Source organism: Dufourea novaeangliae, unplaced genomic scaffold, assembly GCF_001272555.1.
Source record: "Dufourea novaeangliae isolate 0120121106 unplaced genomic scaffold, ASM127255v1 scaffold14, whole genome shotgun sequence".
Taxonomy (NCBI): domain Eukaryota; kingdom Metazoa; phylum Arthropoda; class Insecta; order Hymenoptera; family Halictidae; genus Dufourea; species Dufourea novaeangliae.
The window spans coordinates 1,786,373-1,811,786 of NW_015373890.1; the positions used below are offsets into that span (position 1 = coordinate 1,786,373).

At 42.5% G+C, this 25,414-nt stretch overlaps 1 protein-coding gene across 1 annotated transcript in view; it reads right to left on the reverse strand.

Annotated features, from left to right (window-relative positions):
- Nucleotides 1–426: 426 nt before the first annotated feature.
- The window catches only part of LOC107187177 (homeobox protein orthopedia), a 35,127-nt gene continuing 10,139 nt past the window's right edge, over nt 427–25,414 (reverse strand). Inside the window, exons 3-6 of the mRNA XM_015575198.1 lie at nt 25,077–25,246; nt 5,643–5,820; nt 4,963–5,142; nt 427–758 (exon numbers count right to left, since the gene is read on the reverse strand). Coding sequence (XP_015430684.1) covers nt 427–758; nt 4,963–5,142; nt 5,643–5,820; nt 25,077–25,246 — 860 coding nt within the window. The remainder of the gene's footprint in view (nt 759–4,962; nt 5,143–5,642; nt 5,821–25,076; nt 25,247–25,414) is intronic.

The window sequence follows — 25,414 nt, forward strand, 5'->3', positions numbered from 1 at the left end:
AGCTGCCTTAATCAGTCAACGAGCTACCCACGATGTATTTCCAAACCAGACTATCCTTCTATGCAACTGTACAATCCTTTGTCACTCCTCTTCTTCGAACTGTATTAAATTGCAGATCCAATACCAACACGAAGACGTTTCCGACAGACAAAGATTCCGTGTCACGACGCTGCTGTCCACAGTTGAAATCGCTGCAGATTCAAGCGTGCACTCGATGTCGCGAACGTAAATGCATGTTTCTCGGGGTCTACGATCACCTAAAAACGAGCTATCCCATTGATGTCTTCCCGTTTTCGTCACTTCGATCCGCTACCCTGCACACAGACCTCTCGGAACACGGTGTCCACCAAGAGGATCTTCCCTTCGGAACAGTCGCGACAGAACTTATCGGTAGAGTCAATAATCGGTGTGAATCGCAATCACCCCTCAGTAAACGGAATTGTACTCTATGTCGTGGGCGTATTGCGGCGGTCCTGCGGGCAGCGGCGGTGGCTGAGGACTGTATTGTTGCGAGGCGTCCGAGGCTCGACGTCTCAGCGCCGCGATGCTATGGGCGCCTCTCCAATCCGAGACCTCCGTCGCGTTCACATCGGCAGCCACGCAGGATACACCGCCCCCGCCGCCTCCACCGCTACCGGAAGTCGTCCCAGGCGAAACCTGACCGCAGTTCAAGGCCGAGCCAAGACCGCCACCGGGACCGCCGCCTACGCTGGATCCTTCCGGAGGGGAGCCTCGGGACGCTGACACATGCACACCCCCTGCAAGTCAAAAAGTATACATCCTCTCAGTATTTGTTGTCGGTACTGTTTTCGATCCTTACGCTGGTATCAAATGGAATTGTGGGAAAAGTTGGGTAAAATGCGATAGACCGATAAAAATAAAAAATGGGTATTATTGCTTTTCTGTGTAAATGTTTCGATATGTGACGAACGCGTGTTCTTAGGTTCGAGTTGATGGTTCGTGATCAACCACAGACTCGAGCACTTGTACAGGGAGGAAAGATCGATTTTGTATTTTTCTCCTTTTCTACCGTCGGAAAATCTTATTTCCCTTGGTAGTCAAATATTTTTTAAACAAAACGTCTCATTTTCTGGTAATCCAAGCCTAAGGTCTACTTAAGGCCCGTAATGGAGTTTAAAGTTTGTTTTACCATCTGATTCTTTGTTAGCAGAACAAATTTATTAGGTACCCCTTGTTGCCCCACTTTCTCGTATGTTATCAGTGCTCCTATAATAATACGATAATACACACGTTTTTACAAGCAGTATACCGTCTAATAATAGAGTCTCGGAATATTGCTCTTCAGCTTACAAGCACGTAAGACAGTAGAAGCTGCAAACTTCATCCACTAATGTTACCCACCACTTTAAGCATCAATTGTTTCGGAAGTCATCAGAAAAAGTGAAGAAACCTTTGGCGAAGGAAGGGTCTGAATGGTCGAATCCTAAACCATTGATTTTGCCATTGACGACCAAAAAGGGTGGTTTTGTTTGCAAACGATTCAGCCTGCAAACACCAGTCGCAGAAGCTTGGATCCTGCCGTCGGATACGGAAGACGTTTCGCGTTAGCACCGGTGGAACCGTCGTTCTTAGCCGCGCGTCGAATAGTCAGGCACGAATCCCTCGGTCTCGGGAACAGGTAGCGAAAGGGCAATTTACAGGTGCGATACCGCAGGTGCGCTGGGGTAGCGTTTCCCTTTCTTCGTAGGAGATATTAATATGGTAGGCTCACAAAGTGCGTGGGGGTTGCGCTACTGGGTGTCGTAAAGTCGTTTCCGTCTGTTCCTACGCCCACGTTGGTGGGCCTCGTCGTGAGACAACGGGGGGGGAAAAAGGGATCCCCCGTTTTATGACGGTATCGTGGCGAGAGTACAAGTTTGCGGAGGACTACGAAGCCGTCCCTTTTAGCAAGCTCTATGGGAAGAATGTAATACCTAATGGCATCGATGAGCAGCGTGATTTTACGGCGGTTTATTCAACGGTTGTTGCGACTACTTCATCCGAAGCTCTCAAGGCAATTGTTCGATTGTTTGTTTCACAACTGAATTTCAGAAATAGAAGGATTCTCTCCGCTGATGTCGAAGAAAGCATTGCTTCTTCTTCGACGAGTTACAGATTCATCGGTGAACCGAGGATCGAACCGTAATGTGGACCATAATGGTGGTCTCGAAAATCGGGCAGTTTCAGGCCCCGGTTTCAATTCGCACCTCATAGACGTCCGTTTGCCCGGGCGCTGTGGCTGACGAAAATAAACAAAATAGAATTCCGTAATCGCGACTTGAAGACCGGTAAACCACGGTCGCAGCTACCGTTCGATGCTAATCATCATCGAGAACCGAAAAATAAGACGTTTCACTAAAAGGTGTTTGTCGTAGGCATTACCGACGAGTAAAAGCGGACAACTGACCACGGGGGCTGGACTGACCAGTATTGGCCGTCCACCTTAAACCGAGTCCATACGAACATGCACGGACGGTAAATCGCGCGACTGCGGAACGACGATATTTTTTTTCTCTCTCTCCTTTCGGTTGACGCTACCTGCCCCGCGGCGATAATACGTGATAATTGACACCCTGTACGTGTTACGTGTGTACACACACGTAAGTGTTCGCGTTTCGGATACGTTCATATACGCGTGAACATTGTGAAACCTACGCTCCATGTAAAGGTAGGTTTCGCCACAGGGCCGAACACATCGTGTCGTTCGAGCGAGCACCGTCGTGGCTAGTTGCACAACCGTTGATTCAAGAGCAAATACACAATTTTCGGTTTTATACGGAACAGGTATCTATATGCGACACGAACAAAATAACAATAGTTTCTTTTGTCGAACTTGCACAGAGAACACTGATTAATTCTGATCGGTTCTGTAGTTTGCACGAATATGTGATTGGAATCATCTTCGAAGAAGCAAGTTCACGCGAAAGCATTAGTAATAAAAATACAGTCAATTTGGTTCCAACGTCGAAATTCCAGACATCTAAAAAGAATAAAGGGTGATCTGTATCGTACAATATATACTTGACAATTTTGCAGAAACTCGTCGTTCCGCAATCATTTTCATCGATTTTTCGATATTTATTTAGAATCCGTTTCCATTTTTTTTTCGCAGTTATTGCTTTTCCGCTGAAGTTCGAAAGCCAATGGAATCTGGACGCTCGCGTCGTGAAAATTCCCGTCGGAAAAACTGATCTTAGGAGTGTATTAACCTCAGAAAATCACGGTATACGTATACCGGACGGATTAATCCATTTATACGTGTCAATATGCATTTGGCGATGGCGGGCAGCATCCGATATGATATTTTTAGGTCAGGCTTAATAGCTGCTACGTTGAATCTCGCTTTTATACCGTTCGGAAAACAATCGTGTGCCACGGTCGGTGTAGTAAAAACGTTATTAAATATAAATGCTCAAAACGAATATACAGACGGTCAAACGAGAGAGACACAGGCTGGGAACATACTTCTTTAATCAATTATCGAAACTCCGATTAGCTTATCCTTCAGACTTCGGTTTCCCTTCTGGTGCAGGATCAACGAACTCTACTTATATGTGAGATCCACTTTTAGACCATTTTTCATTTCCTTAATTTCGTTGTTAATACACGATGACCTCATGGATCACGCTTCTTTTGTGGTTTTTCATTTTTACTTTTTCCCTGGGCTTCTTCGACGCCCTATGTCTCTTGAAAACGTTTTCACTGTACCATTCATGTCTTTGAGGTCGGAATAGCACGAGGGAGGGGCGTGGGGCGGGTGAACAGAATTTCGTGAGACAAAGAATTTCACACACGCCACGTCTCTTCGGACACCTTCGAAGGTACAAGGTCCCCGGATAAGGTGAAGCGTAACTCCACCAAGACAGGTTGCATCGGGATGTTATGGTAAACATACAGCGAAAGATCTCGCACCTAGGTGCGAGACCGGGCTCGAGGTTCGCCTGCGTAAACAGACGAGAGGACGGAGTTTATGTTTCTGTCTCAAATTCCTTACATGCAGGCGCATAACCCCTTCGAGCGATAATGCACCGTAACGTTTAACGACTTCGTCAAAGAGGTACCGGGTTCCTCGATACTGTTTGCACGTCGTCGTTCCTTCTTTTTTGTTCTCTCTCTCTCTCTCTCTCTCTCTCGTTTCGAGGCCCGCCGGTCCAAAAGTTTGGCAAGACGATTATCGAACCGCCCATAAGCGTTCTCGCGTTTGTATGCCACGTTAATATTCTGTCTCCGTCGGGGATAGAAAATATTCCTCTCCTAAAGATCCGACTTCGTCGCTCCGAATCACGGTTTAAACGCTGACACGTAAAACTTTACTACCTTAGGAGCATTTCGCTGGTAGGATTTCCGAGTTATAAACGAGAGATGTTCTTGAAAATTGTTTAAATATCGACCATTTCTAGGGTTCCATGATCCCTATATAACACCGATAGGTTAAATCCTCACCGTCCAGTTAAATTTTGTTGCCGATTAATATCTACCCTTCTGTTACCAAGTACTCGTAATGTCACTGACAGTAAAGTGGATCTCAGCGTTATCGGTTAGGAAATTCAGATATTCCCTCCAAAAATCAATAAAAAAGGAATAGGCCGGTTTAATATCGATATCTTCGACTTCAAAATAGCAAGATACAACATCGGTCTCATAATTTTGACATAATAATTTGAAGATCTGGGGGTTAAAGGGTTAAATTAAATGCTTACAGGAAGAGAGAATCGTCCGTTATTCCTCAGACGATTAATTTTCTGTTTTATTATTCCAGCAGGACAATAGGGCACAGGACAACAAACTATTTAAAATTGACGGTGACTATCGTCGAATTAGAGTGTGTCCATCTCAATGTATCTACGCTTCGATAAAAAAAATCTCACGACAACGAGACAAGGTAAATAATCGAGAATTTTGGGTATTTAGCGGTGGTTCGTGGCTGCCTGGACGTTAATCTATGCTCGGGGTTTTACTTACCAAGGGAATTTAGTCCGTAACTGGCTTGATAGACGGTCTGGGATGGACTGCTGATCGGGAGCCCGGAATTACCAAGACCCAAGCTCGAGCCGAGGCTCCCCGTGCTTTGCTGACCAAGTTGCCCTAAACTTTGCCCGAAACCGCCCATTCCCATGCCTCCCTGCCCCAATTGTCCAAGACCTGTAAAACAAGCGGTTTCAATTAAACCACCGTTCGGTCGCAAGCTGATCCCAGTAGAACGACCAAAGATGGGTCGATCAAGAGAAAATCAGTAGACGTGTGAAATTAAATTAAAATTCAGACCGCTGTCGAAACTTCACTGCGCGACGTGTTTAAGACACCGGTGTGTCTCTTTCGCGTGCGAAACGTTGGTAATAAAGTTACGAAATGACAGGGTAAATTGTATGTAATTAATACGAAACCGAGCAATTTGTTAACGCTTAAATGATCCTCTTGTTTCGCCGTTCTCGGTCGTAAGGACAGTAATCCTGAGTTATACGAACGGTAATTAACACGTTTTACACGATGATTTTCATATATTTATACTGTATATATCTGAGGCTGCGATATATGAAAAAGACTAATGAATTTTGACAGCAGATAATATCCCCGGATGATTCCGTTTCAGGGAAATTCAGCTCATTGACATATGTAAATGATGGGAATCGTTGACGCCTGACCTGTTCCCATTCCCCATCTCTCAGCAGGTCCGTGAAACATTCCAGCGCCGCAGAGATCGGAGCTCATCGGGCCGAAAGGCGGCAACCCGTGGGAGGGCAGCAGCGCGCCCGGGGACCGGAACACCGACGGCGATTTCTTCTTTTTTTTCCATTTCGCTCGGCGATTTTGAAACCACACCTGCGGAAAATACAACGATGAATTAACTGTGAAACTCGGTATAAACGAATATATGTATATACCACCATTTTTTTCCTTCAACTACCCTTACAGACCCAATTTCTGATCACTTAAGAGTTGCTATTGCCGTTTTTTTAACGTATAAGTAGAACAATTAACCGGAATCAAAAGAATAGCTGTTAATCGAATAAATCTATGTTTGATTTTAAATTCGGTATTAACAAAAGTGCAGACATAGTAATAATTAAATTATAATTTAACTTTTAAAGTGAGAAGTGTAAGAGGAGCAATTTGTGATCACCTAGATCAGAGGTCGGTAACCTTTTTTACTAGGAGGTCGTATTTCAGAAATGCGGCAGTTTGACAGGCACCATGGGATGAAGAGAAGGGAGGGGTAAAAGTATAAGGTATTTAAACATGAAAATATTAATGCAACATAAATTTTTAGTACATAAATTAAATAAGCGGACACTTTAAAATTGCTTCACGAGCATCGTATTGCCGACCCCTAACTTAGATCACATATCTCTATCTCACCCTGAGCTATCAAATTTTACGTAAAAGTTTCAAAATCGTTAATAATTATTTAGTAATTGTTTGCAGAAACTTTCATTATAACAAACTTATTATACGGTATCTATACACTAAACTGATCAGGAATTGGGTTCTGATAAGGAACTGAGACCGTAAGGGTACAAATTCAAATTCAATTCTAGCCTGCAAGGGTTGTTCGAATCTGTATACATATAACAATCGAATCTAACATCTTCAAATTGCCATTAGCGTATCATACCTAATACAAATTAAGATAACAAATTCTACAGTAACAAAACTTTAAACCCCAATGGTTTTCGGGTAATGTCATCGTATTGTTTCACGGACATACAATGAACTGTAAAAGCTGCCTGAACATCGCACGATGGTTAGAGTACCAAAGCAGAGAATAGAATTCCATTCGCACTGCGAACAAACCTCGAACCGAGTCAGATTTTTTCCGACGGCAGCAAATTCGATGGAAGACGTTAAGATGTCCCTGGGCGTTACGACAATATCTTCGACCCCACGGCGAGTAGCTATTAGCCGACGTTATGAGCTGTTGATTCTGGCCACGTAGTGGCCCCCTAAGCTGCCGGGGTCCGGGGACTTGATTTATTGATATCGCATGCAAAGCCCACCCCTGTGTGTTCTCCGATATATACCCTCGTCCTACATCCCCACCATTCTCCATCCCCCTTTCCCAGCCCCCCTTGGTTGCCACCACTCTGTTTCACCAGGCTACAGTCCCTTTCCTGGCGCGGTAAAGCGCGCTATAGTCATCTCATATGTGCCCATAAATTAGTACTTTAGCATTAGAGCGGCGATGCGCGCTTGCGCCTCCGACGCACACGGTAGGCGACGACGACGACCCGTTGTACCTGCGAGGGCAACGACGAGCGAGCGTTGGTTCCGTTGCACGAGGGAACGAGACGGTCGGCTAGCTACGAGAGGTGGGGTGGGGGTGTGTGGAGACACCCTCTGCTAACATGCAGGGATTATACGAATCTAATTGGATATATGGGATTCACGGGTTCCAGTGTACTCCAGGTATTGCCAGAAAACGATCGTCGGATTTCTACGACAGAGGACCAGGTTTATTATGAGCCACTAACGTTTCCAGGCGAATGGAAAACTTCCCTCGGGCTGGGTTAGTCTCTTTGCTGTACGGACATGTCTTATGTACTCCTGGTAGATGTTCTTTATCGTGAAACGATCGAGTAAAGGTGGATTTATGAGATAAATACAATAGAAATTTTATATTACGGTGAATCCTCGATGAGTGTACCAGGGCACCTCGGCACTGAACATTAAATATTTCATAAACTAATGGCCGTATGTGACTGAAACAAATATCACAGGCTTCAGAATTTCAAGCTCTACCACTGTGCTAAACCTCATTAAAAAACCAGCGTTATCACGTGGGGATCGCTTATTGTCAGTGCAGAGGGCCCTTCGAACACTGATCGAGAATGCACTATATTCGGATGGATCAAAGAATATTTGTCCGATGACGGGTTTTCAGATTATTACGTGTATGGTAATGCAGCTCGAGCAATGTAGCGATTGTAGTTGTTACATTTCAAATTGTTTCTGCCTAAGGGTACAGAAATTAGATTTGATATACGATTATTCTTACGATGTCGGTATTCTAATCCGCAGGAATTTTTTCTCTCCGGTTCCCCATTATCCCAGGATATCTTGCGTCATTCGACGAAGCTTAGGAGAACATCTGGTACGTCTGTGCGCCACTCAAGGATGGACACTCGTGACGAGAGAATAGTATTAGAGCTGGGTGGTGTTAAGTGCGCTGGGATCGAATCGGTATGTATCTATAGACCGGCCATTAGCGTACTCGGTAATATTGTCTAAGTTTCCTGTATATGATCGGTGTCGAAGCTTCGTTGATCTATAACCAGAACATTCCACCTTTGTCATCCTCACGATACCAAGACCTGTAGAAAATTCGAAATCTCTGTCCCCCCTATTTTGTTCGATCCTCCTTCGTCTTGGACCCGCGATGTCAATGTTTCTTGCGACGTTCGTGTGGGTGTGGTTGGCGTCGATTTCACGGTACGACTACGGCAGAACTACAGCTAAAAGCCCGTGGATAATTTGCTGTTACACGCCGCGTGAGCATCGACGATACAAGCACAGACGAGGGGAAAAAGCACAAGGGACCCTGTCGAGGCATATATCGCGCATTATCACGTGTGTGCACGCGCCCTTCCCTCCCCGTTCGTGGCTGATGCAGAGCGCTACCGTATACACGTACGGCAGAACTTCCGTTAATTAACGCAGGTGAATGCTAATGACGCCTGTTACAAAATAACTGCACGTAAAACGAGAGCTTTCGTCGACCGGTCTCTATGATCGGGAGCTGCGTCTCTGGATCGGTGATCTTCGAAAGGGTTCAATAGAATTCCCAACGATCGCTCAGAGAGTGTCTTTTTTCATATTATTCGAAGATAACCTGGGATTTCCGCGCACTGTATAATAATCATGATTCATTGAAATTTTCGTTTCGAATTTTTGTAATATCCAAACTGTACGAGTTGTATTGTCTCATTTACAAAGAAGTGTCTCAATGTCGATACTGTTAAGACTGTTCGCTATATTTAAATTAGTCCCCGTCATACACGAAATGTTCTATGAAACGGTACCATACCTTCGATAATTACGATCAGACCGATACGCGTTTGTGTGCAACACGCTCGGCCTCCGATGGTTACCGATGATTATAGATATCTATGAAATTGTGTTAATTACGAATATTACGATAGGATATCCGCGCTATGACAGAAATGAAACTATCGTTCCCTATTGATGACACGCGGACAAAGGTTATTCGTACGAACTGTCCGGGGTGGCTAATTGCATACCTGGCGTGATCGATAGATTATCGTTCATTAAATTCGTGTACCTTAAAAATCGCGCACTATTGCCGTCGAAAGATTGAATATCGATGGGTTTCATCCATCGATGGATGGGTTCACCTAACTTGAAACGATTCGAGGTTTGATATGCGAAGCACGGAAAGAGACGCGTTAAGAGGCCTATCGAAACAGAACGAATCGATTGTTGGCAAACAGAATGAGGAACAGAAGAATGGTGGAAGCCCCCCTCCCTCCCCCCAGGAGGCAAAACCGCCTGGGATCGAACCGCCGAACACACCTTTCGATGACTAAGGTGGCCTGACTCGATGCCTTTCGTGGAGATATATAATACCCGAGACGGGTCGGCCAGTCAATTAGGAACATTGCCTTTTTAAAAATTGATCAATCACGGTATCGTCGTTGCCGAGGGCGCGTGCGCCGCCGCCCGCAGCTGTTCCCAGGAAGCACCTGGAATCACGGCGAGGGTGGAAACGAACGCGCGAGAATGCTCCCCGGATAATCAGCATCAGTCGCCGATGATGACTGGTGTCGACGTTCCGATCAGAATATACGATCGCAACAGAATGCTGCCCCGAAATCTCTGATTGGTGTTCCTGCACGCGTAAGAGAATTTCGATTGCTATTCACCCGATAAATACAACCGGTTTTCAAAGGTATTTCGTGAAACGCAATTTCCGCAGCAAATTGAACGCTGATAAGTAGAAAAAAAATAATAGTCTTTCTGGTATTATGTACCCTTCTCGTAAGTATTAGGACATTTATCGAATATACAGTAAATGTTACAGGACGTTACGAAATTGCTGAATGTCTGATAGGTAAATATTGTTTAGGTGATATTGAAGTTCAATTGGGAACGATTATAGTTTCAGACGCAGTTCCTGATCAGAACTCAATTCCTGATCAGTGTAGTATATAGATTATTGTATAATAAATTTATCATGATAAACATTTATTCTAGATTAAATCATACGTAAAATTTGATAGCTCAGAGTGAGATATATTATTTGGGTGACCGGGAATTGCTCCCGTTGCATTTCGTACTTTAAAAGTGGCATTATAATTTAATTGTTATAAAAACTCGACTGATCGACTTTCCGGTTTAGTTAACTTTTCTACTTGCATGTTAAAAAACGATAATAAGTACTCTTAAGTAATCAAGAATTGGTTCTGTAATGATACTATGACATAACAAATGTGGTCTGAAACATATAGTTTTTATGAAACATCATATCTTCTTTACACAGACTAGGTGTCTTAATATGTACCTACTTATGAGCCATAGCGTATTTATGGAGACAAGCAACTACTTTAAACGTAACTATTTCTTCAGTATTCAAAATATCTACCAGCGATAACTATAACCTAATTCGTGTGTAAAGTGATGTCGGTTAAAAGTTTGATAAGATACTATCCTGTCACCGGGCAATAAATCGAATGAAGTTTAGACAAAAGAAATTCCGAATTGAATAAAGGGGTATCTATACATTATCAGCTAACGTAAATAGCTCGGTGAGTTAACCACTTTCAATAGTTTATTGCCAATCACGCGGTTTCTTGTTCCATTTACAGCCAGTTCAGACGATGTGGTTTTTTTACTGATTCAGTACTATTGCCGAATCGGTAATAGGTAAAAACATAATGAAGAATGTATTTACGTCCATCTTGCCAGACTGCAAATAGTAGAATACACAAACAAACAAGGGAAGTAAGCATACGTCTGGCATATGCATGGTCTGAACTGTCTGTTACATTTCCATGTTCGTATTCTATGTAATTATTCGTCAGTAATATTCCATTAAAAAGAAAAGTAACATTAGAAATTCTCAGAGCCCGGGGATTAAGAAATCTTTCTTAACGCTTGGACTGTCACAGTGAAAAAGGTCGTCCATAATCAGACACGATTTATTTCGATTTTTAAGTCATAAAATGTCGAAAATATATGCGTTTAATTAAGAGAAGGTTGTTGTTTTAAATTATACTGCAATGTTAACTTTACGCAAAAATTTTGTAACGGTACTTAAATAATCCAGCCTATTTGCAATATACATCTATCGTCCATAAGTGTCCGGACATGGTATGTTGTCGATATTAGAATATTATTTTTCAATAAACAAGACTACTATTTGTGCTACTATTTACCGAATTGAGTAGCTTTTTTGGCTGATTTTACAATTGTTAATTCTTCTGAAGTACTTGAGTTCGCAATCTCCTCGCACAGTTGAACTTAAATGAATTCTAATCAAATGCTCGTGTCGTTCAGCTGGAATGTTTTTTGTTTTACATAACTGATATTCGTCTAAACACCTCAAAATACTACAGAAGTTAGAAAAAAGCAGCTAATTATTGTTACTTTTGAGAATACATATTCTACGTATGCCATTTCATTCAAATTTGGTCATAGTACTTCGATATTATTTGTAAATAAATATCACTGACATTCTTCTGTAACAGTGTAATATATTCACTTTTGATAAGATGATGTTATAAAAATCAATAAAGAAATTTTGCGTGAAAAATAATTATAAATAATCGTGGAATATTTCACAGATTTTCACCTACATATCAGCCATATTTGGGTGTCAATATAAAAGTGTTAAATACTTCAATAAAAAATCATACATTTCGTACTACTGTATGTGATTGTCAATGCTTAATCAGACCGGATCTATACTTTCTGTTTCCACGCACCGATCGGAAATGGCTTCAGTTTAACTCAAGAAAAAAAAAAGAAAAAGTTTCTCGAGCCGTCGGGAGCGACCGAAGAAGGCAAGGTTCGGCCGAGTTCAGGGGTGGCCTAAAGGTTAGGGCGAGGTTTAGGTGGTGGAAGAGGCGGCGAGACCTCGTAAAGGGGGTTTCAACGGGCGCTGATATAAATTGAGCTTGCCATCAAGGCAAGCGGCGGGATCTGGCCGGGACCCCAAGATATATAGAAGTAGCTTTCAGCCCGCCATTGAAGGATAGTTCGACTCTACTCGCGGAAAAATGCTCCGGAATTGCCGCGAAAACGGGATAACGTTTCTCTTTCGAGACTTCTTCCTAAGGGCCCGAGGGCGAGAACTTCTTACCCTCCCCCGATGAAAACTTAATTCATCGTTCGTCGTTCCTCGTCTATCCCTCATGGATAACATCCGGGTCTTGATCGTGGCGAAACGTGTCTGGATCTTCAACGGTCGCTTGGCGACGGGTAAGTAGTATGGGACCGTCACGGGTCAGACGACCATTGATAAGCCGAGTTCTGAATATAATAGGACAATTGTCGCTGAAACAAATCAACCCTTCGGTATTTTAAATCACACGGTAATTAATCGAATTCATAAGGGCTGAAATGGTAACGATTATAAAATGGTTCATTGTAAAGTAATGAATCACTTCCAACCGATAACTGTGAATTTTCTGTCCGCATCTGTTCCGCGGAAATTCGTTCGAGTATATGTAGGATATGAAAGAGACGAACGAAGGCAGTTGAAAGTTGAAGTAGTTGGATGATTGTATTATTCTTTGCGTTATTCTTCGTATTATCATTCCGAGTTGTAGTGTGATGTAAAAGTATTGTGTATTATAAAATCCTGTCGACATATATTATTACGACAGGACGTAATGTAATTGTGATTTCACGTTATTGAATCAGTTCCTATTATATTAATGGTTGGAAGGAACTGAATTTTTTTGTTTCTACAAGAGAAAAAGTCGATTCAACGAACCGAGAGGCTAATATTTAATGAAAATAAATACTACATAAGTTCGCACGATGCGACCCTGATTGATGACGGTGGTCGGGCTCCTGTCCGAGGGTGGCAAGACGCATTACCCGGACCGCCTACTGTTTCATACTGCGTTACGTCGTCAGGAGGGACATTTTCGTTGGGCCATTAGTGGGGCCGTCGTGATCTAACGTCACCCGGAATTAAAATTCGAGGATCGCCCTCGAAACTCCAGTAACGTCGCCGTCTTCGAAATTAACTTTTCTCTTCTTCGCTGTTGCTCGGTAAATACATTTACACAAAAGACTGTCCTATATTTTCCGTAAGATAATTTCCCGACTTCCAACCATTCTGCGAACGGTATATATAATTATCACTTGAACTTTTTCCCTGCAATAAACGGCATACTACACCTGTTAGTACGTTTCCAACGAGCTCCTATCAAAGCGGTTACTATCAGCAGCGTTACTACAAACTGCACATTTCTCTCTGTAGCGGACGGGGAAACTTCATAAAGGGCGCCGGGAACAGCCGATAAAATGCATACTTGCAGCACACGCCAGGGGCATGCACCGCGGACCGTAAACTTGATCCATTTATACTTTATTATTATTTCACGGACGCAATATCGTTGGCTTCGGATGCCCGTCGTCAAATTAGCCGGAATTGCTCGTGGAACTGGATTTATCCCCTGGAGTAAGTGCGATCACAAAAATTCGTATATGCCGTTGCACGTATGGCGGGAAAACGATCTATCAATCGCCACGAATAAAACCCTCTTCCTTCGATTTTCGTCTTATAGAACACCCTGTATATATTTGTACGCGTATCCTGTATATATTTGAACGCAATATATGATTACGTCGATGAACGGTTAATATAATATTACGCCAAAGAGCTGCTAAAATAAATGCCGAAAACCCTAGTGAATCTCCAATAAATGACAAAGAATTTCATTCATCATTGTCCCTAAATTCAAAGAGTTCAGAGGGAACGTTAACCCTTTGCACTTTTAATATTGTAAATTACAAGAAACCTAAAGACATCTCGATTCTGTCCAAGAGTTGCTTTCCTAATAACGACTTAGTGTGTAATTGGCACTCTAATAAACATAACTCAGCGCACCAGTAGAGTGTTAAGGGTTAATTTACTTTCCGTGACACCTGTAATTGCGTTATTCCTGTACCTCTTTTGACGTATGACAGAGTCACTCTTATTATCACTCGAAAAAAAAAAACCTATAGAACGCACCCTTGCATCCGAGACAAACGCGTTCATAACCCTCTAGCTGCAAAACTGATCCGTGAATATCGAGATTCCGTGGCCGATCGGTCCGCACCCCAAACACGGTCCCTATATTTCGCGGGTGCGAAATTATTCAGGGCCGGTAGACGTCATAACAAAATGGGCGTTAGATGATGCTCCCTGGGGTGATCGCGGCGACATAGTTTATCCATTGAGGACCCCACATTCTCCTCCGCGCGTAGCCACGCGGTCCCCCGTATGACACGGGGATGCTTTTGCTCTCCGCCTGTGCACAGGGGGCCTGTGTATGCGCGCGTGTGGGTGGAAATGGCGTGTGCACGTGTGTATGGGTGCGGGTACCCGGCGTGATATTTTTCGGCCGGCGACACGTAAGAGCTAATATCGCGGTCTATGCATATTTATACGGCATTAAAAATCACCCCTCCCTTAAAATGCATAGGCTGCTGCATAGCAGACGCGCTGGATCTTCGCCGGGCCGCGTAGGCCGAAGCGTTTGTCACGCCGTGGGCTGTAGACGACGCCCTCGTTCCCTTTGAACTTTTACTATTTCATTGAGACCGCGTGCATTCCCATACTGTGTGTTGGATTGCCACTTTCGCGGTTTCCACGAACGGAGTTTTATTACCACTGATCTCTATACAGGGTGTAGCAAAAGTGTTGTAGGTCTCTGAAAGGGGCCACTCACGAGGTGACTTGGAATAAGTTTTCCCTTAGCAAAAATGTTATCCGAGGCTTTTCATTAATATCTCGTTAACAAAGCCTCGGATAACATTTTTTCTAAGGAAAAACTTGTTCCAAGTCACCTCGTGAGCGACCCCTTTCAAGGACCTGCAACATTTCTGTTACACTCTGTATATTAACTGTATAGGTATGTGATTTTTTTTATAAAAAGTAATATTTCCAAGTGTAAAGATTGCTTTTTCAAAGAATGGAACTAATACATTTTGTTATAAAATAATTAACATTACTTCGTATAGTAAGAAATAAACATGATATTACAGGAAGTTATTGTTCATATTGCTGCGACGCCATGAAAAGTTGTCCTGCATTCCAGTGCAACACCACCCTTATATTCCTCTTATCTGAAGATAGTTGAATTGATACGGTTGCCAAGAGGAATTTTATTTAATACAAATTAACTGAGATCTTTAGAGTACGAAATATTATTTTTTATAAACAAAAAATTACACACCTAGTGGTAAGAAAAAGAAAAGAGATGCGTATGAGTCAATATTGACCCAGTATGGGCCTCCACGGAGCCGTTTAACCGTCGATACTTCAAAAGTTAAGAAACATAGGTAACGTTGCTCTGATTCTATATTATATCACAAATCTTTGTACTGCATCTTACAAATAATCCCCTACAAAAAGTTCCGAGTAATTCTACGGACGAAGATAAGTAGAGAATTATCGTCAAACGATTTTAAGTACCACGTAAATTAATCGTGCTCATAAAGCATACAAACCAGTTAAATGTTTCAGTAAACATCGTTGTAACTATTACTTACGACTCAACGGAAGATTTGCCATTACCATTCGCGTAAAAATAGGCAAGCTAACGCAATTCCACGTTCGGCGGTGTATAATCAGGAACCGGCAGTGTATTTTGTAACGCAAGATGGAAAGCGGCGTTCCGATATTTTAAATATAGATCCATCGAGCTCTTGCATCTGTCCTTCTGTGATAATACGGCGACGTATATGCAAAGACCGTCGATGATCCATCAATCCACATTTCACGCGTAACATTAGTCTAATGCCTGTTCTGTACGCGCACGTTCTTATTCTCGTCCCAGCCGGGACGTTGATTTTCATACTTTTTTTTTTTCAACGTCGATCCACCGTCGATATACCAGCCCGATGACATTCACCGCGTATGTAACAACGGGCCAGAAACAATGCGTCGGTGATTTAACAACGGAACCAGAGTCGGTGATCGAGAGTGATTCGCCGTTGTTGCGGAGAAACTTGACGCGCGGATGTTTGATGCGCGATCGTAAAACACTCGATTGCTGCGTACACGTGTCTGGTTATACGTTGGACGGGTCTCCACGTAAATGAACACAGTGATAGTTTACGGTGAACGGCCGAAATTTTGTGGATGGAAATTGCATATCGATCATGGCCGGTTTTAGGATGCCTGATTCAATGCGCGACCATAATTCCATATTAGCCCTCTGTATTTTCGAACCCCCCCCCCCTTTTTGTTTTCTTTTCGTTTTAGCTTGCTTGAGCGAGACCAATCAGGAACGAATATTTTCGTTGCGAAATAAACGGAGATGCGTTGATTAATACTTTGCAGCCGAGAGTTGCCACTAAGAATTGCTTCAGGTATTTTGTGTTTGTTTTCACTTGAAATAGCCTACAGCCAGTAATAGAATTCAAGAAAGGCTTGAAAAATTATTCAGAGTGCAATTCCAAAAAGAAACGGTGGGAAAAACCGCATCTATTCCGTATCTGAAGTTGTTTGTTATGAATCTATTTTACATTTAGCCTATTCTATTATGAAATGGATGTAAACGAAGAAATTTTTAGTAGTGATGATAGCCAGATTTTGAAGTTTTTAAAGAATATTTTAATATTATCGTGAGCAAATTTATTGACACTTGTCCTGATAAACCTAGGATGTATCTTGGAGAATGTTTTCTAAAATATTACACAAAAGCAGATTATAAAACTTTGAGAATAATATTATATCCTTTAAATGTAAAAATATATTTAATCTTACGATAAATAAAGTATTTGTAAAGTTACATATATTTTTATGTTCGCTTAAAACAAACTTCGTCTACTTGTTGGTTCTCCATAACCAAAGAAAGCTCAGACTGCAAAGGGTTAAATATTTGAATTGTTCTTGGATACGTTCTTTTTGGGTTAAATGGAAATACGTGTATCGAAGTGCCAACCGAAGAAGGTTCAGTTTCGAGCGTTGGCGAGAGCTTTCCAACTTTCCGATGCGGCCCGCTGAAACCATTTCCCATTTCTCAGGACAAGACAATAACGAACTACATTTACCCCCCGGTGCAGTCACTTGTTTGTCCCCAAGGATGGCCGAATGACACCGCCATTCGTCCAGCTCCCGTGGGATACTTTGAAAGCAATACCCAACAGCCATCGCCGAGCGGACCGTCTCCCAGGACGGCATATGTGACTTTTAGCAGTCGAAGCCCGTACCGCTGCGAGCATAGACACAGATTTCGACTTCGATCCCCAAAACTGACTCCTGGGGGTGAGAAGATTCGTGGAATATACGATTATAGATATACAATTATTAGAGTAGTAGGGAAATCAGTTACCAATAAATGTTAATAAAAGCGATGGTTAGTTTCATTTATAAAACTCGCTGTCTATGCTATCGGACGAGTATAAATTTTGGAACTCTAAACGAGAGGTTTATTTTTGGAGTCAGTTCTTTTTCCAATAATTGAATTAGAAATGACGAAACAATGTACAGCCCCGAACGATCAAAGCTTACTGCAAATCAAGGTACTGTCAAATTGAAGAAATTTTTATGATACAATTCAACAGTCTAGATAATTATTTAACAGTAGAACTACCGACGATAAACGCGACAAAGTTTTAAGAATATAAAAATGTATAAAATAACTAATTTCTTCACTTTAACACTTTGCTGGCGGACGGATTTCTGTGTTAGCAAATATACAACATGAAATGTTCAAAAAATATTTAGAAACTACTACTTAACGTTTATTTGTCAAACTTTACATATAGGAAATGAGCTTTATTTTAAAGCTTTTATTTAAGAAAGACCTACTACTACGTCAATCGCTCTGAGGTTTTGTTTTTGAAATACGTACTATCTACTACGTCATCCGACATCAAAGTGTTGATATTGCAATAAAAATTGTAAAAGATCTGTAAGAAATAAATTCTTGTAACATTTTAATCATCGTTGTAAGAATGTAACCTAACCAGTCATTCTGACCGATTTGGCAGTTCTAGTGTTAAACTTCAACCTTTGGTAAAGTAACTGCAGAAACAAAAGAATGCATCCTCACAAACAGAAATGATCTTCCGGGAGTGGTACTCGCACGCGCAATCTTATCAGCCGTGGATCATAAAACTGAGACAGGGGTTCATAAACCGCGCGTTTTTTCCTTTCATTCGACCCTACGTCCATTAGCGGTATTAATTCACGTTTCAGGAAGATCAGGACAGATAACGGGGCCAGCAGAAGCGGAGGAAACGAGCGCTCGCGCGCGATGCAACGGGTCAGTTTTGGAGACAACGTTTTACTCAGGAGGAGGGAAGTAAGCGAACCCCCGTCATTCTTTTTCCTTTTTCTTTTTTTTTTTTTGGTTCACCAAACGTTTCGTACAGGTCGCAGCCATCGACGGAAGGTCGTACCCCATAAAATTTCCCGGGGCAGTAGTAATCGGAAGGACCCTTCACAGCCTAGAAACGACCAGTTACCTGGAGGCAGTTAAGTTAAATGCCTGTTAGCAGACGTTAACTGCCCGCCGCTATGGGTTCTATTCCGTGGACGATTGCAATTTTAATCGCCTCTTCATTATGATTAAATTTAAATCGGCGGTGTGTGTATGTATGTATGTATGTATGCGTGTGTGTGTGTGCAGGTCCTAATAAACCTCGTTCCGAGGGCGCCGGTGGAAGCCACCGCCGCAGCAGTCGCCGCTCTGGAAAACAGGCAAAATGTCTCCTGGGCGGATTAAAATACGCGTAATTAAAACCGTAAAGCGCCGATACGTGTCCCCGAAAATAGACTGTCGGCGGTTGCAATAAATGTCCGACTGAAAAAAGCTTTTGTCGAGCGCCCGGGCGCTCGCGCTTGGAAACCTCGTGGATGATTGAAGCTTTATTTGAAGCATCGAGAGCGGTTAATTAATATTCTAGAGATGATTGACAGTAAGGAACAAGCGGATTGCGTTCGTTTCTAAAATCGTGCAACTGTGAAACCGTGTGGGCAGGTGCGCGCGCGCGCAACAATTCGTACACACACACACACAGACACACACAAAAGTGCCATTGACCCCTGGTCGCCATGGGGGTTTCGAAAAGGGGGTGGAGAACGGGGAGCGAAAAAAAACCTCGGACCACGTTCCCGTCCGATAGCATTTTTTTCGCGCGTCCACAGACCCGCAAAATTATTTATGGCCGTCGAATCGCCGTTTTGCGACGAATAATTCCGGAATATCGCTGGATTTTGCCGGGGCTGCGAGCATTTTTGCGCCGCGCGCATCCCGAGCACACCCAACAACCGATGATTTTATTATTTCCTGTAATACTTCGTGGCGGCACGAACCGTGTACGATATATACCTGAAATGTTCGAGCACGCTCTATCGATCCGCTTTATTGATAAAACTGGAAGTTTTTTTGCTTCTACGGTCTCAAAGTTACTCTGGCGATTTACCAATTACTTGATGTAACAGGCCTACTACTATCGTTTCATTTTTTTTTACTTAAAGCATTTCAAGCTTCGGATGAAGCTTAGTTCTGATTTACATTTATTATACATTATACAGGTTACATGGTACGTATCATTTCGTACGAAATTGTTACATTGTTTTAAGTAGTTTAATATATAAGTACTTGAATGTGTGGTTTGGCAATCAGATATTTAATTTTTTGTGGTAATTGTAGTTTTATAGCTAAAAATTATTCGATAAATTCTTTTCGCTGTGCATTATATAACGAGCATTGCCAAACTAAGTGGTTTAGATCTTGGTCTTCTTCTTTTTAATGAACCCACCCTAACGAGGGAGGTTGCAATGGTCCGTTCGACTTCGACTGATTGTAACTATAAAATCATGCGCCAAAGTACTATCATTATTATCGGTATTATTATTTTCTCATAATTCAATAGTTGCTCGTGTTCCTACAGAATGTACCTAAACTTTATAACGAACACTGTCGAGTATTTTTCGGGACACACCTGAGTATCCACAAGCCCCAATCGCCTAGCCAACGAACGAAGGTTAAACACGAGCGACGGAAGCGAAAACGCGAGTGAAACGAACAGAGTTATTTATCTTTTATTTCCCATTTCTTTCTCCGTTCGACCGAGTTTCCGTTCCACGTGCCTGACGGAGTACAAACAAAAAACACACGCGAGAAGGTGGCGGGGAAAAAGGAACGAAATAGCAAGTAAATACGATGTATTAATATTTTATTCGAAATAATAAAAGTCGGTTTAATGTAAAATTCATCATATCCATTACTACTAATTAAACGGAACTGAAAGGTCAGCGTGTGGAGGCGCGTGAATTTTCCAACGATAAAAGTCGGCGGCTTTTGATTATTTTGTTTCCGTTGATTGAGAGGATATATTTCCACCCGGGGGTGGTGGCGGGGAAAAGGAAACCGGGGAGATGGACAGTGCTCGTCGCCCATTAAATAACTGATTATTGCCATGAAACTTGCACCACCATCACGCCTCCATGGACCGTGTGTAATCTCAGACATCGTCCGTGGCGCTCGTGGCCACGTTAAACGAGTGGTACAATTGAAAACGTTATTACGTTAGGTGTATAATTAAATGCATCGCATAATTTCGGAATCGGGTACGCGATGTCCCACCCACCCCTCCTCCCTCCTAAAAGTAATTGTTGATTGTAAACCGGTGCCGTGCATCCGTTACCCGTGCAAGCAATGTAATAGTTGTTAATCAACTGCAATTAGAGACGGAACGGCAATTACATCTCTTTTCGAGGGAGCGGTAATAAATTACAAGCGGATCGATAAATCGTAATATTTCATTGCACTACTTCAAGTATTTTGTTGGTAATTAGGGGAACGGGGGGCCATGTGGCCCCCTCTCTGTCTGTCTCTCTCTTATCGCGAACTAACTCGGCCATTGTGCCGCATTAAAACGGTCCATGGTTAATTTTTTTTCGCGTCGCAGCGACACTTTTCTCGCCCCCCTCCCCCCGCGATTCGTTCCGCAAAATTCCGGACGTTTCCCGTTTTTTTTTCGGCTGTTTCGCCCGATTAAAAAGATCGCCCGATTGTTCGCGCGGGAAATTCCAGCGACTCTATATAACCGAGGAACTCTTCCGACGATCCTTGGTATCGCCAATTAGCCAGGTTCGGAACGGAATTTAATGGCCGAGTCCGGGTTTACGCGGTTTTTCGATCGAATGGCTTGATTATTTTCGTAACGGGCATTGGTTGCGCAGCAAATCTGTGTTTATTTCGCGTTTCTTTCTTGTTCGTTTACGTTCGCTGTTTCCGCCTCGATATCGTCGCGATATTATAATCCATATTGCATACGTTTATAACGTTGAAAACGGTTCGATTTCAAGGGATGCATACCGTTATTCGACAGTTTGGAGCACTAATTATTCCATTGGATGAACAGTAAAAGTTATTTCCGAATATCATCGGAATTTTTCATGTTTCGGATAAAATTTCATCCCATGTTGTTCCCAGAGATAATGTCATCATATGCCTCCAAAGCATACTATAGTGTACGTATCGAAAATATATTTGAACTACCTTGATGTTGGGAGATCAACAGTTATAGCAGTAACCAGCTTTGTTAACGAAAGATGAGAATCTACTTTAACGTATGCGTACGAGTATTGGCTAGTTCAAATTGAAACACCTGTTCTTTATATCATATTCTTCCAAACCTCTTTCTTCAGCTATCCTCATATTTCGTGTACCGTAGGATATGTTACAACGAACGAATGCTATAACGAACAGTTTTTATTATTACAATCAGTGCTAAACACACAACCGACGATACAAATTTGTTAACAGTATTATAGCGTCAGTTGTCATATTTTGCTATAGCTTGTGAAATTATTTTCAATACTTCAACGAACGAAGTTTTAGAACCAATTACATAGTTCGTTGTACCATACTCCACAGTATTTAAAATCTATATATGCGAGGTGTAACCCTCCTCACAATTCACCTTCTAATAACCATTACTCCGATTAGTATTTCCTTATCTCCTACAACATCAACAAAAATTCTGTAAAAACACGGGAAACATATACCTATAATATCCAACAAAACAAATGTCCTCATTTTCCTCACCAATTAAGATTCCAAAACCCAAGAATAACAGATCGTCTTCGAGGGATGCTCCAACGAAAAACTCCTTTAATCACCGAACAATTTACCATTACACCGAAGCGTCAAGAATGCGCTGGAACAAGGATTACCGATCACCTGAACCACCCGAAACTAACCCCCCCCCCACACACAGGGTGCACGCAGGCAGCACACGAGCCACGTGTGCACGCGGCAACGTCTGAAAGTGCGAAACCCAGAGGGGGGTTGGGTGGTTCGGCCCTCTTGAAAATATTCAGGGACGATGGGGTCCGCCATGGCGAGGCCAAGAAATCTTTGATAGCGACGCTCGATAGTATAAGCGACGCTGGGCGCCGGCGCCTTTCCCGCCGGCAGCCCCATTGGTGCCAGAGTCCCTCTCTCTCTCCGCAACCGAGTGCCCGCCGACGGGTTTCCTTGGAAACGCTTCGTTCGCTCTGATGTCTACCCTCGCCCACGGAAAACCTCTTTCAATTAGGCAACCAACCACCCCAAGCGCCGACCGAACGACCGACGGTTGTGTGCACCTCTGTTTCTCCTTTCTCCACGCTCATCCGGGACGCTCAACGCGCCGTTTTTTCGAGAGACCATTCTACCTGCGTCAAAAGGGAGCGACCGGCTTTGCCGAATTCCCTTTTGCATCCAGGATCTCTTCTACCCCCACCCCTCTCGCGTAATTCCCTTTGTTTTTAACAATTACGTTTTGATACTTGATCCTTGAAAAAGGACGATTTTTCTGGAAAAGAAGATCGAGGATTTTGCGAAAGATCAAAGGTGTGTCGCCAGAGGGACAAGTGTCCGATCGTGTTCTAGATATATTGCATAAAGTTAATCGGAACCATAAGTCGGATCAGAATTGAACGGTAATTTCCGTGATTGAATTACAGTAAATTATCGATGAGTGCTGGAAGGCTCTTTGGCACTGACAAGAAGAGGTCCTTAGGTATAACGCTGACTTTTTAAATGAGATTTAGCACAGCGATCGAGCTTGGAATTTTGAAGCTAATGATATTTGTGTCAACTGTATATGGTGATTAGTTTATGAAATATTTAACGTTCAATGCCGAGGAACCTTCAAACACTCATCGATGATTTACTGTATGATGATCTCGTTCAAGGCGTCGTTACTTTCAACGGTGTTATTCCGGGAAAGTCGATTCACTCTTCGAATTAAAATTGAACGAAAAACATCTAGAAGAATCATTTAGTAGAGTTTAATCCCACGGACTTACACTTAAGACCTCACTTAATTCCGCGGTAAAAGTTACCAGATGAAAATAAGTAAGATTGGATTGTGAATTTAATCAATCGAACTGAGGCAAGAAGTCCGAGGGTATCTAGAGCGGCCGAGGAGGATATATTTGAATGAAGAGAATGATATTACGCGTCACTCCTGGCAAGAAGAAATGGATATGTTGGATTAACGTGCGAAAGTCACCGAATTCTTTCGTAATTGTTTCATTGGAAGGTATACCCCGAGAGTGTTCGTATAGAAGACCCATGTGTGCGCCTCACGTGAACGTGTGCATGTGTGTGTGTTGACGCGGGAAAGAAGATGAGTGAAACTGCTTGATATGCAGCGCGACGCCAGGCTTGAGTGACGCCTCCAAGTTGCGAATAAAATTTTCATGAATTTCTATTAGCTTCGTTTTTCTAGACGTGCCCCGGAGACAAAAAAGCTTCTGGGCCGGATCGCTGCTGGGGAATATGGAAACTACTGCCGCTTGGTGAACAATATCGGGCTGTATTAATTTTCAGTTTAACGACCAGTGTTTCTGCTGATCCGTCTAAAAATTCTATAATTATTAAATAACTGTATCTATCGCGATCCATCATGAGTCGAATACCAAACTGAGATCGAAGATTTGAAAATATTTAAAGTGTACAAAAAACACCTGGTTTCCTGGTGATTCAATGTATCTCTGTTTCGATGGACTCAAAGCGTGGAGACGTTCCATGGCTATTCAGCGGTGATCTTTGAATTTGGCGTGTTCAGAAGGGGGATGGGGAAAGATTCCGGAAAGTTTTGCGGTAACCCCGTGGCAGACTGTGGTCCGCCAAAATTCTAGACCCCGTGGGGCGAAGGCTTAGTTGCTACTCCAAGTTTCACTTTAATCCGAAAAGCCACGGTAAGGCTGGTGAAATTGATTTCGAGACACTCTCGCGGTTCCATCTGTCTATGCTTATTAAATCTGTCCATCGTCCAGAAAGCAAGACAAAACGAGTTTCACAGTGGTACAGGATATTTTGAATGTCTACAGTGTCTATGAATACTTTCGTAACTAAGTCTTACTCAGATTACGTAACCCTTTATAGACCCGAATGAATTTAAAGTCACATACCGATGTATAGTAAATCCTCGATGAATGTTCAGAGGCTCCTACTGAACATTAAATATTTCATTAAACCAATGGCCATGTACGGCTTAAACAAATATCATTGACTTCAGAATTCCAAGTTCTATCACCTGGGGCCTCTCCTTCTCAGTGGCGATGAGCCCTCGAACACTCATCGAGGATGTACTGTATCAATATTTTTTAGGTCTAATTTAATTTTCTGCCGCTATGTGGCGTACACATCGTGTTCTATAACCTCTCTTCGGCAACCAATAAGATTCTTAATGTTTATTTCTCTTTAGAGATAAATATTGGTTGGTTGTATGTTACAGAAATTTTCTTTATAGTCACGAACAAAATTTGAGCTACAGGGGATTAATATTAATAATCAAGATAGGCGCGATGACTTCTAAGCGACTCTGTTTCTTTCTAAACAACATCGAAACTGATGGATTATAATGTATGTAATAACAACACTTACTTGAACTCGACTCTCCGTGAGGCCAATCTTCACAGCTATCTCCTCCCTGAGAAAAATGTCCGGATAGTGCGTCCGATTAAAACACCTTTCCAGCTCGTTCAGCTGGGCAGGTGTGAACCTCGTCCGATGTCGTTTCTGTTTCGCCGGCTTGACGTCATCTTGACCGATACCTAGAACACGCGTGAAAACTATTAATCCTTCGGTGTTGTTATATTTCTTCATCTTAATAACTTTCTACTTGCTAAAATTTAATCGATGAAGAAAAATGGAACCGTTAGCGGAGGAGAAATAAATATAGCCATGTTCAATATTTTGCTCGATGACATAAACACGTCGAG